This window comes from Cynara cardunculus (genome assembly GCF_001531365.2).
Source record: "Cynara cardunculus var. scolymus isolate 2C chromosome LG 15, CcrdV1, whole genome shotgun sequence".
Classification (NCBI taxonomy): domain Eukaryota; kingdom Viridiplantae; phylum Streptophyta; class Magnoliopsida; order Asterales; family Asteraceae; genus Cynara; species Cynara cardunculus.
The window spans coordinates 16,866,440-16,880,607 of record NC_037542.1 but is presented as its reverse complement, the minus strand read 5'-3'; the positions used below and the strand labels follow the sequence as shown (position 1 = coordinate 16,880,607).

Below are 14,168 nucleotides of genomic sequence, written 5' to 3'. Positions count from 1 at the left end.
AAAATAAATGACTTTGTTATTAAATCTAAATTATAATAAAAAATTAAATTAAAGAAATTACACAAAAAAATTCAATTTGATACTAAAATGGATATTTTTTTTTTCAAAAATTTGTTATACCTTCAAATTTATATTTTATTAAAAAGATAAAAGCATTATCCTTTTTTTAGTACCACATAAAATCATATTATAACAGCGATGAAGACAAAATAAAACAAAACATTAAAATCGAGATGTATCTCGCTGCATTGCGCGAGTACCATTCTAGTAGAGATCAAATGTATTAGTATTAACCACAAGGGTGATGCCAGATTGGTTTGAGCTTGACTCAAAAGGTCAAAAGTACCAGGAGGTCTCAGGTTCAAAACCAATGAAGAATAAAAATCCTCTTGTGGCCACGGAGTTTCAAATGCGGTGACTCCGGGCTATCTATAAAGCATGTGGTCTCCCTGGGATTAGTCGGCTCGGAATATCCAGGTTGATAAAAAAAATGTATTAGTATTATAGTAAGTATTAAGAACAAAAGTCGGATAATATTAGGAGGGACCTACGATTTACTGAGCGGGGTCCTCTGCACTTGCTCGATTAATTTTTACAAGTAAATCTTTTTGGAGTTATGAAAGGTGTACACGTTAAAACTTTAAACAATGCTCTTTAATATTAGAAAATACAAGGAACGTCAAACAAAAAAGTCTCTCGAAAAAAATCAAAAAACTTAAAAAATACTTCGAAATCAACCACAAAATTTTAAAAGGTCATTTGAAACATGTGATATGACTAAAAACACATCGGACGACTTTGCGGGCTTTTAATCCACCTTAAATGTGCACTCATTCAACAAAAATCACGACTTTGCCATTGGATAATATAAAAATTAAATAAAATGATAAATGTATTAAGAAATTGCATTTTGGATTCTATTGATTAGAGTTGGAGCTATGGGTATAATGCATTATTGGTATGCATTTGTTGAATCAAGGCCCTTATTTTATTTATTTATAACAATAACATGGACGATGTCAATAAAAAAAACATATTTTAATTTAAAATGATATAAAACTAAAAACCTTTATTTAAATACAGTTCATGTTTTGATTAGAACTGTTTGTGTTACTGAAATTTGAGTTGATTTGGCAGCTTCAAGTTTGGACCAGTTTAGCTTCTACTCTCGAGCCTATGCTAGCACTTCTATCTAGAGATGGCCAAAAAACGGTCTAACCCAACCCTCAACCTTATAAAAGACGTTATAAGACTTATAATACTTGCTAAAATATCTTCGGGACCGTTTACAAAAAACTTACTCAATAAGTGATTACCGGTAAAATTCAACATTATTACTTACTTATCGGGTAAGATTTTGGTCCACCAAAACGGTATCATATGTAATAATTTACCCGATAAACTCTTACCATTGTAAGAGTCGTCACATTCACTTATCGGGTAAGACTATTGTTCTTTGTCTTGTTCTTATCGGGTAAGACTTTTGGTCCTTGCCATACTCACCCAGTAAGGTAATATGACTTGATAAATGCTTACCCGGGTAAGCGTTTGGTAAATGACCCCTTAATCTCAAAAAACTTCAAAACAATTATTGAACGTCTCTTGTAAAACATTCGAAACCAAACACATGTAACATATAAGAGGTCTTAAAACGATAACAGTAATCAAATACGAGAGCTCTAATGTGTCCCATTTAAAATGCATGACACTAATCAACTAACAAGTTTAATTAGTTCATTTTTTAAAAACAAATAAAAATTATTGAAAATACAAAAATTATTAAAATAAATAAAGAAATAATACAACCACTTGAGTGTCTTGACTTTGCTCCTCCCTTTAAATTTGTTCATTCTTTCAATAAAATGCCACTTTAATGTTCCTTGTAATATTCAATGATAGAATTTATAAAATTTAATTTCAATCATTTTTAAAATTAAATTAAGAATCATTTTAGAATTTAAATTAAGCTCTACACCCAATATCATTGACTTTCATCCATAAACAATGACTCTTTACTCTTACCATAATTTTAAAACCAATATATATATATATATATATATATATATATATATATATATATTAAGCACTTAACGACAAAGCAATTGTAATTAAATTTCAACACAAAAATATCCAATTTATCTAAGGGGCCGTTTACCTAAATGCTTACCCGATGAGTGCTTATTGATACGATTCAACATTATAATTTATTTTGATACGTAAGATTTTAGTACATCAAAACATATCGAATGCAACAAGTTACTGGGTAAGTGTTTACTTGAGTAAGAGTCGTCATTCTTACTTACCGAGTAAGACTCTCTATCCTTTTCATTGCTCTTATCCGATAAGATTCTTAGCCCTTCTCATGTTCATCCGATAAGATTTATCCGGTAAGCACTTACCAAGTAAGTGTTTGGTAAACGGCCCCTAAGTAATTATCTTTTTAGGCAAAGATTTAATTATCAATAAACGGCCCGTCTTCAAGGTCATCAAACTACTCCACTGACAATAAGGTTTGATTCTTTAGAGATTTTTCTTAGAAATTACCGTCCTGTAGTGTCACTGGAGATGTCATATCTGTTTTCCAGGGTTTTTGGATTTGTCGAGGTGCTAACAAGTTGGCCTGAACATCAATGAGATGGCCAAAATGGAATGGGACTGGTAGGGACCGATTTGGGTCTGGCCTCGTTCGATTATGATTTTTAGGGGTTGTTTGTTTATCTCTTAGTAGTTCCATTAAGAGGCAATCTCTGAATCGTTAAGGGATGAATCTTGTTTGGGAAAAAAAAAAGTCTACCTCTTAATGATTTTAAAACTCTCTGAATGATTTTGTATCTTGAATCTCTCTTAACCATTAAGAGCCCTATTTTCATTGTACACAACTACCAAACAATTATATTTCATTTTACATTATATCATGAAAGTCTCTTAATAAAGAGTCCCTTGGTATTATTCTTTTGAAGCATAGTAATCTTTAAAGATTTCTTTGTTTTCAAGAAAATTTAAGGAATAATCTTTTTAGGGTAACAAATCTAAGAGAAGCTTCCTTTTTCACTTTTTGGTAATTTATCCCAAACCCTCTTTCTATTTATTAAATGGGATGAATCCGCAACATTTAATGAGTTCTTCCTTTCCAACAAACTGTAGATGTACAAATACTTGATTTATTCATATTGTGTGTGTGTGTGTGTGTGTGTGAAAGAGAGAGAGAAGGACTCTTCTTTAGATCTGCTCAGCTTGCTTGTGAGCTTTCATGTTCATTCTTAAATATATTCACGAGCTCTTCAATGTAGACAAGTCTCTCCGACCTCCCAAAAAAACCCTCAAATCTTTACTGGGTTGGACTCGCATTGTGTCAACTCGGTTTATATCTCAATCTTTCTGTGTTTATTGAGGTTCTAAATTCATGAATTGAATTGGGTTTTTGTTATTTAAGGTGACACGGGTAGGGTGTGTAAGAATTGATCTCTCGGTGAGTTGATCGGTGTTGGGTTTGTGAAAATTTCAAGATGGGTGTGTTGTAACAAAGGATTTGACCATTTTTCCGGCAATTTCGCCGGAGCTCCGATGAGGTTGCAGAATTTTGTTGAATTATTTCAGGAGAATTTTTAATTTACAAATGTGGATTTGAGTAACATCATATACAGATTTGAAGAGAGTGACTGAGTGAGAGATAGGAAAGAAAATGTTCAAGTCGGCGAGATGGAGGAGCGACAAGAACAAGATCAAAACTGTAATTAAATTGCAGTTTCATGCAACGCAGGTGATGTTATCTCCCCCCCCCCCCTCCCACATACATACATATATATGTATGTATATGTGTTTGTGTATATGTGTATGTATATATTGAAAAATTGATTGCAGATAATATGTTCGATGAATTGACTAAGAGAGGAAGTTTTGTGATTTTTTTATCAGGCATTCTCTTTCTTGAAAACGAATTGATATAATACAGAAATTAACAAGAAAATGATATATACGGACATCTATTTCATCTTATATTTCCAAAGAAAGCAAACAAAAAAAGAAATCAATGGGTACTTATTTCCTGCACTTCTTAGGGTTGATTATAATATATGTGAATTGGGCTCAGAAAACATTGGTTCAATGCTTCAGCCATCAGGGTTTTGTTTCAATTGTGACACTTAGGAGATCTGATTCAGTTTCTGCAAATCTAAAGAACTCAACTTTGCCTCAACTATTGATATTTTTATGAAATTGGGTCAAAATCATTCTCTTTTAGATCATGTAAACATCAAGATTCATTATGTGTTCTTGTTCTATTACATTTTCTTTGCAGCCAAGTGATAAAAAAGATTCATCTTAGCATTTGTTGGCTGCAAGATCCTTATTGGGTTATTCTTTCTGTATATGCAGCTAACACAGATTGGAGGAGATGCTTTGACAATATCTGTGATTCCAGGTGATGTCGGAAAACCAACAGCAAGGTTAGAGAAAGCAAAAGTTAGAGATGGAACTTGCTACTGGGAAAAACCACATTACGAAACTGTGAAGTACACTCGAGATCAAAAAACTGGAAAGTTCAATGAGAAAATCTATCGTTTTGTTGTGGCAACGGTATATATTATTCTTGCAGACTCATTGAGATGGCTTTTATGCATCCAAATCAAAGAAGTTGATTGAAAACCAGTTTTCTTTTGTGGGTTTTTCTTTACATCTTGTAGGGTTCTTCTATTTTTGGTGTTGTTGGAGAAGTTTCGGTTGATTTTGCAAGTTATGCTGAGGCTACAAAGCTTTCTTCTCTGTCTTTACCTCTCAAAAATGCAAAATCCACAAGTGTATTACATGTTAGTCCCTTCAACCAATCCATTTTTAGAAAATTTCAAGTGGATTCTTTCTTTCTTTCGAGTTTAATGGTTGTAGATGTTGTTTGAATTAGGTATCGATCCAAAGGGTGCAAGATCAAAGGTAAAAATGGATTTCATGATGTTTTACTTCAATAATTTTGTTTATTTTCTCATAAATGTTGAATGCAAAGTTGTGAATTTATAGGGAGGTTGATGGAAGTGCAAATGCAAATGGAGATAATAAGAGTTTGAGGTCAGAATTCAGCAATGGTGATATAGAAGGAAGCATTCGGGTCGAGTCTAATGAAGTAAGCTCTATTTCACCTACCTAGCTAACAACTAAATCAATGAGACGTGACAAGATTGATAAATTACTAAACTACCCATGTCAAATTAAAGGGAAATTGACAAAAATAGCCAATCCACCAAAGTCCTTTCACTTTTAAGCCATTTCAGGAACCAACTTCCCCAAATAGCCATAGTTTGTGCAGAAACCTTAAGCATTATGTGTAAGGTTTGATTTTGTTTCTAAAATCTTTTTTTTTTTGGCCGAAATCAATCCTAAGGATTTTGCGTAAACGTTCGCTATTTGGGGAAATAGGGTCCTGAAGTGGCTATAAAGTGAATTGACTTTGGTGGATTGGCTATTTTTGTCAATTTCCCCAAATTAAAACCTTAAAACCCTTCAGAGTTCTTTCATCCGTGTACCAAATGCATGGAATTTATATGTTCGTTTGTATCTACTTATATGGGATTTCATCTTTAATCAGGATCATGAAGCTTTGAATGATAACATTAACAGAGATCGTGGTGCATCCATTGGATCCGACATCACGCTGTCGTGTTCGGATAGCAGCTCGGGACTTGATACCCCACGAGAACCCGAACCCAAGAACACGAAACTGGCTCATGAATCCTCAACAACAACAATATCTGAAGAACATCCGAGATCATCGTCACAGTGGGATTGGTTAGATGGTTCGACTCACGAATTAAGTACCGATGATTCTTCCATGATAAGTCCAGGAGAGACCCTTTTAAGAGAAATATCAGAAGAGGGTTCTCCGGACGATATCATCACAAAGCTTAAAGCCGAACTTGTGGTTTTGGCTCGGCAAGCTGATGTTTCGGATTTGGAATTACAGACCCTTCGTAAGCAAATCGTGAAGGAGGGCAAAAAGGGTCAAGATCTTTCAAGGGAAGTAGCTAATCTTAAGGAAGAGCGAAATGCGTTGAAGGATGAGTGTGAAAAGATGAAGGCGTATCAGAAAAACGTAGAAACCAAAGTGAAAGCCGATAATAAGTTGTTGATCGAAGGAGGGGATCCTTGGGCTCTTGTTGATGAACTGAGACAAGAACTGAATTATGAAAAGGATTTGAATTCTAATCTCCGTTTACAACTTCAGAAAACGCAAGAATCAAATGCAGAGTTGATTCTTGCTGTTCGCGATCTAGATGAGATGCTGGAACAGAAGGATTCAAAATGTTCTATTGCTCCGAAACCCAACTCAAAATCCGAGATAGATGATGATGAAGATCAAAAGGCTTTAGAAGAGATTGTTAGAGAACACAGTGGGTTGAAAGATGTATATTTACAAGAGCAAAAGATAATCGATCTTTATGCTGAAGTAGAGTCATACAAAAGAGATAAAGACGAGCTCGAAATTCAGATGGAGCAGATTGCACTCGATTACGAGATTTTGAAGCAGGAAAACCACGATATGTCTTACAAGCTTGAACAAAGTCAACTTCAGGAACAATTGAAGATGCAATATGAATGTTCAACATCTTATGCCACAGTAAACGAACTCGAATCCCAGATAGAGAACTTAGACAATGAGCTCAAAATGAAATCTAAAGAATTGTCTGAATCGATTCTTGCCATTAGAGAACTCGAAACCCATGTCAAGAATCTGGAGGAAGATTTGGAGAATCAAGCTCACGGGTTTGAGGTGGATGTGGAAGATCTTATGCATGCAAAAGTCGAGCAGGAGCAGAGAGCCATTCGAGCAGAGGAAAACTTGAGAAAAGTGAAACTGCAAAACGCTAGTACAGCAGGGAAACTTCAGGAGGAATTTAGAAGGCTCTCCACGGAAATGTCATCGGCTTTTCAAGAAAACGAGAATGCAGCCATGAAAGCCATGGATGAGGCCAATCAACTTCGGGTGGAGAAAAGGCATCTTGAAGAGACGGTCAAGAAAGTCCAAGAAGACTTGCGGTATCTTGGAGATCACTACGAAGATAAATTGGTTTATCTTTCGAACCAAATAACCGTAAAGTCTAAACAAATAGTGGAGATGGAGAAACAGATCGAAAACATGTCTGATGATCTTGAACATCAAGAAACTAGTTGCCGAGCCAAGGTTGAGAAGCTAAAAGCCGAGAATCAGAATCTTGAAGGTGAAAGAAAGGATCTTGAAAATGAGGTTCGTTTGGTTAAAACGGAACTTGAGAGTTCAAAGAATGAGTTGAGCGAGCTGAGAAAAGTTAAGAATGAAAAGGAGCACGAAGTTGAAAAGCTGCAATCGGAAACAGAACGTCTGAAATCTCGATGCAATGAAATGAAACTGTTTTTTAAAGAGTATGAATTGGAGAAGGAAAACCTGAGGAAACAAGTATCTCAACTGAAAGGCGATCTCAAGAAGAAAGATGAAGCAATGAGTAACATAGAGAAAAAGCTCAAGGATGGTAATACTCGAGCCATGGCTTTGGATGGAAACAAAACAATCCCGAGAAACAATAAACCTGTTCCTCGGAGCGCGAAAGAGGTCACCAATATGAAGGACAGAATCAAAAATCTTGAGGTGATATTTGTTCCCGTTTCACAGAAACAACTGTTTTACTCTTTTGCGGATAGAGGTCCGGTTGGCATACAAAAATTACCCTCCCAACCGCACCTCCACGTGGGATATACTGGGTTAGGGTCTGTTTGTTAGCAGCTTAATGAGCTTAATGGGACCCACATCTTTTTCGGTCAGCTATACATGATTGTTTGGTAGTGGCTTATTGATATAGAAAGGGGATTATTCAGTAAGCTTTCAGGGGGAGCTTTATGCAGAAAACAAGTATTTTCCAAAGCTGCCCCTCCCACTTAAAAAAACATGCTTCTTCTATCTATGAAAACCTTCCCAAACAAAAATCTTTATAATCTATACAGATAGATTAATTCACACATACAACTTTATCCATACAGGACATGGGGGCTGTTTGGTTGGTTTTCAATTAAGTCCTAGTTGTCTTTGTGGATTGATCTCTCTGTATAGATTGAGAAGATTTTTGTTTCGGAGGGGGTTTCCATAGATGAAATGAGCATGTTTTTTAATTAGGAAGGACATGTTTGTAAAAAACTTGGCTTTCTGCATAAAGCCCGCCTCCTAGAAGCTTACTGAATAAGCCATTTTATATATCATTAAGCCACTACCAAACAGTCATATCTAGCTAACCGAATAAGTTGCGAGTCCCATTAAGCTCGTTAAGCTACTAACAAACGGGGTCTTAATGAAAAACCAACCAAACAGCCCCTTAGCTTGGTGTTTGGTTATCTGTTCATCCCATTTCTAGGTTTGGAAAGTTTTGAAATTGCTTATCTACCAGTTGTCATTTGTACAAAAGATCGATGATACAATTGGCGCCAAGACTTTCGATAAAAAGTCAGATGTTGCAATTTTCATTTTGGGTTTTGGATGGTATTGTGTATGCTCTTGCTTGCATGCAGCTGTGCTAATGTTGGAACTTTTTGAATCAGGGTCAAATAAAGCTCAAGGAAACTGCATTAGAACGCTGTGAAGCTTCGTTTCTTGAGAAAGAAAAAGATCTGCAGCAGAAAATCGAAGAGTTGGTAAGACGATTAAAGGTTCTTGATCAAAACACCGAAAACCAACAGGTAACTTCAGAACACAGAAAGTTCTTGACAAAAAGTTCAAAGATTTCTTTATCTTTCCATTTCCATTTCAAAGTTCACAGATTTCTCTATCTTTATCCGACGTGAATATGATTATTCATCTTCGATCACAGGTATCTAGAGCTGAAAATCCGAATCCCGCAATCACTAGGTACGTAAAAATTGCTCCTATATGTGAATTTCCTATAGGGTGGTTGTTTTAGGGAAATTGTCTCGATTCATTTTATAGCCACTTTTCTACTCAATTCACTGAAATAGCCCGAAACTTGCAAAATCTACTTTTTATGAGTTTAATATTCTTAAAGTACCAATATAGCAGTGCTACTTAATGCTGACTTGGCTAAAAGCACTTTTGCAAGTAGTACTTCCACGTCAGTATTTTGCAAGTGACCATCCACATACCTGTAATGAATATGTTTTCAGTTGTGCTTTTACAATTGTCATCTATACACCTGTAAATGCAATTCACCTATACTTTCAAAAGTGATCCCCACTACAACATTCATTAACTACTTTATAAATTATAATATTCCGGTTGTTTTGTGGAGAATTATGTTCCAATCATATGTACCATTTTTTTGGTTAGCAACATTTCCATTTCTCGTATATTAGACAGAAACCGATCTTTTATCTGATTGTTGTAGCGATGATGAGATAAAGAAGACTGGAGATGAAGAAATGTCGGCATTATTGAACATAAACAAATCTATGGAAGTAGAATTGAAGGAAATGCAAGAACGATATTCGGAAATAAGTCTAAAGTTTGCAGAAGTAGAAGGTGAAAGGCAACAGCTTGTAATGAGCCTACGAAACCTCAAGAACACGAAGAAATGCTAGCGATGGTGCACGGTTTATCTGCGTACGAAGAAATATGTAAATTGGTATAAATGGTATTCTTTTCTTGATTTCTTTTTTGGGTTTTTTTTTCCCTTGAAGATATTACATGTAGATTAGCATGCTAATTAAGCCTCCCAATAATCAATCCATGATTTTGTTCTACTTCCCTTAGATCTTGTCATAAATCTTACATATAAACTTATATATATAAAGTTATGAGAATGAAATAGAACTATGATTGCTATTTGATTTGTTGCAAAGTTTTGATTGTTTACTGAAATTGGTGGTTGAGTTGTTGTAGTTTATGCATCAAGGATGGTGTTTCTTGACCTTTATTTTGTTTTTGTTAACCATGGGTGTTTGGATCAGTTTGCTCGTACCTCGATTGATTCCAGGGGTCCTAGAGAACAGGCAGGAAAATCCCCAAGGGTCTTGCATGACTGAAATCGATGACCTGTGAGTAGGATCCCTAAAGACCTAAGCGTTATTGTCGGTTCAACTATAACCCCACAAGATTACTTGATCTTAATTTTGTACAACATGATGGAAGGGTAGCTTGGTTGGTTTTCCATTAGGTTTTGTATGGATAAAATTGTTTGTGTGTATTAATCTGTCTGTGTATATTGATAAAGTTTTTGTTTATAATGGTTTTTTAATGGATAGAATGAGTGTGTGTTTTAACAAGGAGGGGCGAATTTGGAAGAAAAAAAACCTCTGCATTTATGTGTAAAACTTCCCCCTAAAAGCTTAGTGAATAAGTCATTTTCTATATTATTAAGTCACTATCAAACAATCATGTATAGCTAAAGAAGTAAGCTATAAGTCTCATTAAACTGATAATAAATACGTCCAATGTATAAAAGTAAGATCAAAAGCATGTAAAAGCATGTTGCAACATATACCTTGCCTCTTTGGCAAGCTTGCCGATGCTTTATTTTAGGATCGTGAAATGAGAGTCCTTTACGGTCGTGAAGGGCCTCCTCCCCTTTACCTTCTTCACCCCTTTTTTTCTTCTGATTTGGGTTTTCACATAAATATCAGTATTGTTTTCTATCACTGTCTTTCTACTCTGTATTGGATGCACATTTATTTTTGTGAACCATCAAATATGTGTGTTGTAAGGACTTCACATTGTACACCGAAAACACACTTCCGTGTTCAAACTGAAGATTCATTCTAGTCAATAATGTATTTCTTGTTTGACTTCAATCAAATTCTTATAATTTCGGGATCCGTTATATAACGATATATATTTTATTTTATAATTAAAAAATATAAAATTTCAATATAAAAATATCGTCCAAATCGGAAAAACACAAAAATTCCATCGTCACGCCCATAAAAGAGGTGCACCCCACGTCGTGGATCACATCGTATCCGTTTGTGAGCTGCAAAGGGTAGTTTTATTATTAAAGTAAAATACAAATCTGGTACCTGTGGTTTGTGAAAAATGACACTTTTTGTCCCTCCAATTTTGAAATTACAAAATAGTTTGCAAAATCGTTCAGATTTTGTTACTCACTCTAACGATCGTTAAAAAAATTCCGTTAAATGAAAAACATTTCATTAAATTATACTTTTTTTCTTTTATTCAATCAAAAGCCACATGAAGTCAGAAATCGACATCATATAATTATTTTGATTGGGTAAAGAAATTAAAAATATTGTTGATTTAACGAAGTTCATTAACGGTCGTTAGAGGAGAAACCAAATCTAGACATTTTGGCAAATGACAGTGGCCTATCTTGTAATTTCAAAAGTACAAGAACAAAAAAGTGTTATTTTCGACAAACCTTATGGACCAAATTTGTGGTTTATTCTTATTCTTATAATTATATATGATGCTTTTATTATTTAATAGACGATACAATAATATATGATTAATATTAATAATCTATAAATTATTATAATTTCTAATTATTTGAACAGATATAGCCGATTAGTCGGTGAAACAATCGACAACGACAAAATAAAAGAGATTAAAACTACAACGAACACAAAATTCAGTATCGAAAATGACAAAATAAAAGAGATTAAAACCATAACGAACACAAAATTCAGTATCGAAAATGACAATTACAAGAAATGAAACACGCACTCAATCACAAATCCAAACACTGATTTATTTGATCCTTTTTTCTACAGAGAAATGAATCAAAAATACATTCACAAATAGATATCAGTTGACAACAAAATCTACAGTAAAAAAGTCATTGTCATCTGTATAAAATCTAGTTCGTTTGCATAAAATGTGATGCATACATTTTGTACAAAGACCAAAAATAAAAAGATATCTACATTTTCCGATGGATTAATCCTTGTATTGCAACAAGAGCCAATACAAAGATATGATTCACACCAGGCTCAACGGTCACGCACAACACGTCTTCGCCCAACACGACACCTGAAGACGACCGCTTTCGTTGTACCTCCGCTCTGACTCTCCCTGCACCGTCAGTTATTTTAAACTCCAAACCATGGACCGATCCTTCCATTCTATGATTCAAGCTACTATCATTTCGCGCCTCGTTGGTTCCAACCAAAACATCGTAAACTGAATCGTTCTTGAAGAAATTGAATGCCTTTCCAACTTTAAACCACGGCCTACAAGAATCGTTACTATGGCAACAATCCCAGAGCCCCAATCTCAATAATTTCTGCAAAATCATTCAAATAATACTATAAGACACTGTTTGTTTCTAAGATGCGATAGTACTGGTCTGAAAGCAAAATCTATACAACTGTTTGTTTTTGTACACTGATAACCAACTTACTTTTCGAAGAATTGTGCATACGATGTTTCCACGAAGATCCATCAAATAAACTTCACTGCTATTCTTGTTATCGTAATTATCGATACGAAAAACGACATTTCCGTTAGAATCGTAGACGGTATAGCCATTCGAGTTCATGACAAGTGACTTCATCCATATGGTATATGTTTCTCTTTCATTGGAACAAAAGGAGGATGAAGAAGATGAAGGTATGGAGGGATATATTTTTGCCATTTTTTTAGAAGAAATGTGTTATTGCATCTTTTCAACAACTTGCTCCAATATATATATATGTGTATATATATATATATATATATATATGTATATATTATATATATATATATATATATATATATATAATTTGCACATAATTTGTGATAGGCTTCAACCTTTTTTCTAGAAATAATATAAAATAAATAAAAATGACACTTTTGGGCTTTAAAGAATATGTCAAAATCAATGTGACAATGTGGGGTAATTTGGTAATTCGCTTTTCCATGTAAGTGAATAGAGATGAAAATTTGACTCGTCGGTGATTGATCTTAACTGGACTGGGATTTTCTGTCTTAGCGGGTAACGACATTTTTGACAGATGTATTCAAATAGAGAATTAGAATTCAATGTCTTTAAAGAGAACTGCATTTAGACATAACAGTTTCTACGTTTTGAATATTACAGTATTGCTTATATTATTAAAATATTAAATATACTGAATATTTTAATGATATAACTAATGTTGGAATCACCCAAATAAAGAAGCTGATGGAGTTGAATGTAACTTTTTAGAATATGTAAAAAAATATCTTTATAAACTAACATTCTACTGTTTTTACAAGAACATGTTGTTTAACTTCAATGCAGATGTTTAACAGTATCACTGGTTTGAATCTTACAAGTCCACTATGGATTTTCTTGTCTGCTCTCCAAGCTTTCTGGATCAGATAAAATGCATACAAACTGATCCGAACATTCATGATTAAAAAAACGCTGTATTTATTTAAAACTGTAATGAATTATTTACCTGTCTTTTATTTAAAAAAAAACACTTATTTGTCAACAATTAAACGAGGTTGAAAAACAATACTTTTAAGGTATGAAGACATATTTTTCACGTTTAATGCATTATTATTTTCGAAATAATTTAAAGTATTTAGGTTTTAATATTGAAGTTGTGTGTTTGACTAAATAAAATAATACATATTTAATATCCTGAAAATAATTATTTTTATTTTTATTTGAAGAGTGAGTGCTTACGTCATCTTCAGTTTAATTTATTTCTTGTTTGATGCTTATCTATCCAAATATGATGCATTAAAATAATAAATTCATATATATATATATATATATATATATATATATGGATTGGTTTAAATAATAATATTAACTGATAAGGGATCGTTTATTATATGTTTATCTGGATAAACATTTATTAAGTCACGTTACCTTACTGGATAAATATGATAAGGACCAAGAATCTTACCTGGTAAGAACGAAAGCAATGATCAGAAGTCTTACGAGATAAGTGATGGTGAAAAATCTTATCACGGTTGACACTTACTGGATAAATTATTGCATGTAAAACCGTTTCGTGGACTAAAATCATACCCTGTAAATATGTAATAGTGTTAGATTTTATCAATAAGCGCTTACTAAATATGTGTTTGGTAAACGGCCCCTGATTATTATGAGAACGTAAGATTAATATTTGAATTATTAAAAGATTCATTTGATAATACATATGTGAACTATATGATAAAATACATTTGATAATACATATGTGAACTATATGATAAAATATGTAAAACTGTAATGTTAATTTACATACATATTTTTTAATAAAAAATTTCAGGT

At 33.7% G+C, this 14,168-nt stretch overlaps 2 protein-coding genes across 2 annotated transcripts; one reads left to right on the top strand and one right to left on the bottom strand.

Annotated features, from left to right (window-relative positions):
- The first annotated feature begins 3,223 nt into the window (after positions 1–3,223).
- On the top strand, positions 3,224–9,710 carry LOC112527216 (myosin-11-like). The gene is made up of 9 exons (XM_025137695.1): positions 3,224–3,760; positions 4,375–4,575; positions 4,683–4,805; positions 4,898–4,926; positions 5,011–5,113; positions 5,576–7,609; positions 8,551–8,688; positions 8,820–8,857; positions 9,351–9,710. The coding sequence occupies exons 1-9, from the start codon at positions 3,683–3,685 to the stop codon at positions 9,541–9,543; spliced, it is 2,937 nt and encodes a 978-aa protein (XP_024993463.1). The 5' UTR covers positions 3,224–3,682; the 3' UTR covers positions 9,544–9,710.
- A 1,963-nt stretch (positions 9,711–11,673) lies between these two features.
- On the bottom strand, positions 11,674–12,557 carry LOC112528279 (protein LURP-one-related 11-like). Its single transcript, XM_025139274.1, has 2 exons — positions 12,318–12,557; positions 11,674–12,200 (listed from the first exon to the last, which is right to left on the bottom strand). Exons 1-2 carry the CDS (start codon positions 12,549–12,551, stop codon positions 11,838–11,840), a joined length of 597 nt encoding a protein of 198 aa, XP_024995042.1. The 5' UTR covers positions 12,552–12,557; the 3' UTR covers positions 11,674–11,837.
- Positions 12,558–14,168: the final 1,611 nt, after the last annotated feature.

What these genes read in the sequence shown, in the direction of transcription:
- LOC112527216 (XM_025137695.1), top strand. Translation starts at nt 3,683, where the DNA reads ATGTTCAAGTCGGCGAGATGGAGGAGCGACAAGAACAAGATCAAAACT. An exon ending in ATCGTTTTGTTGTGGCAACG is followed by an intron (nt 4,576 to 4,682) that starts GTATATATTATT and finishes TACATCTTGTAG; the next exon opens with GGTTCTTCTATTTTTGGTGT. An exon ending in AATCCACAAGTGTATTACAT is followed by an intron (nt 4,806 to 4,897) that starts GTTAGTCCCTTC and finishes TGTTTGAATTAG; the next exon opens with GTATCGATCCAAAGGGTGCA.
- LOC112528279 (XM_025139274.1), bottom strand. Translation starts at nt 12,551, where the DNA reads ATGGCAAAAATATATCCCTCCATACCTTCATCTTCTTCATCCTCCTTT. An exon ending in TATGCACAATTCTTCGAAAA is followed by an intron (nt 12,201 to 12,317) that starts GTAAGTTGGTTA and finishes ATGATTTTGCAG; the next exon opens with AAATTATTGAGATTGGGGCT.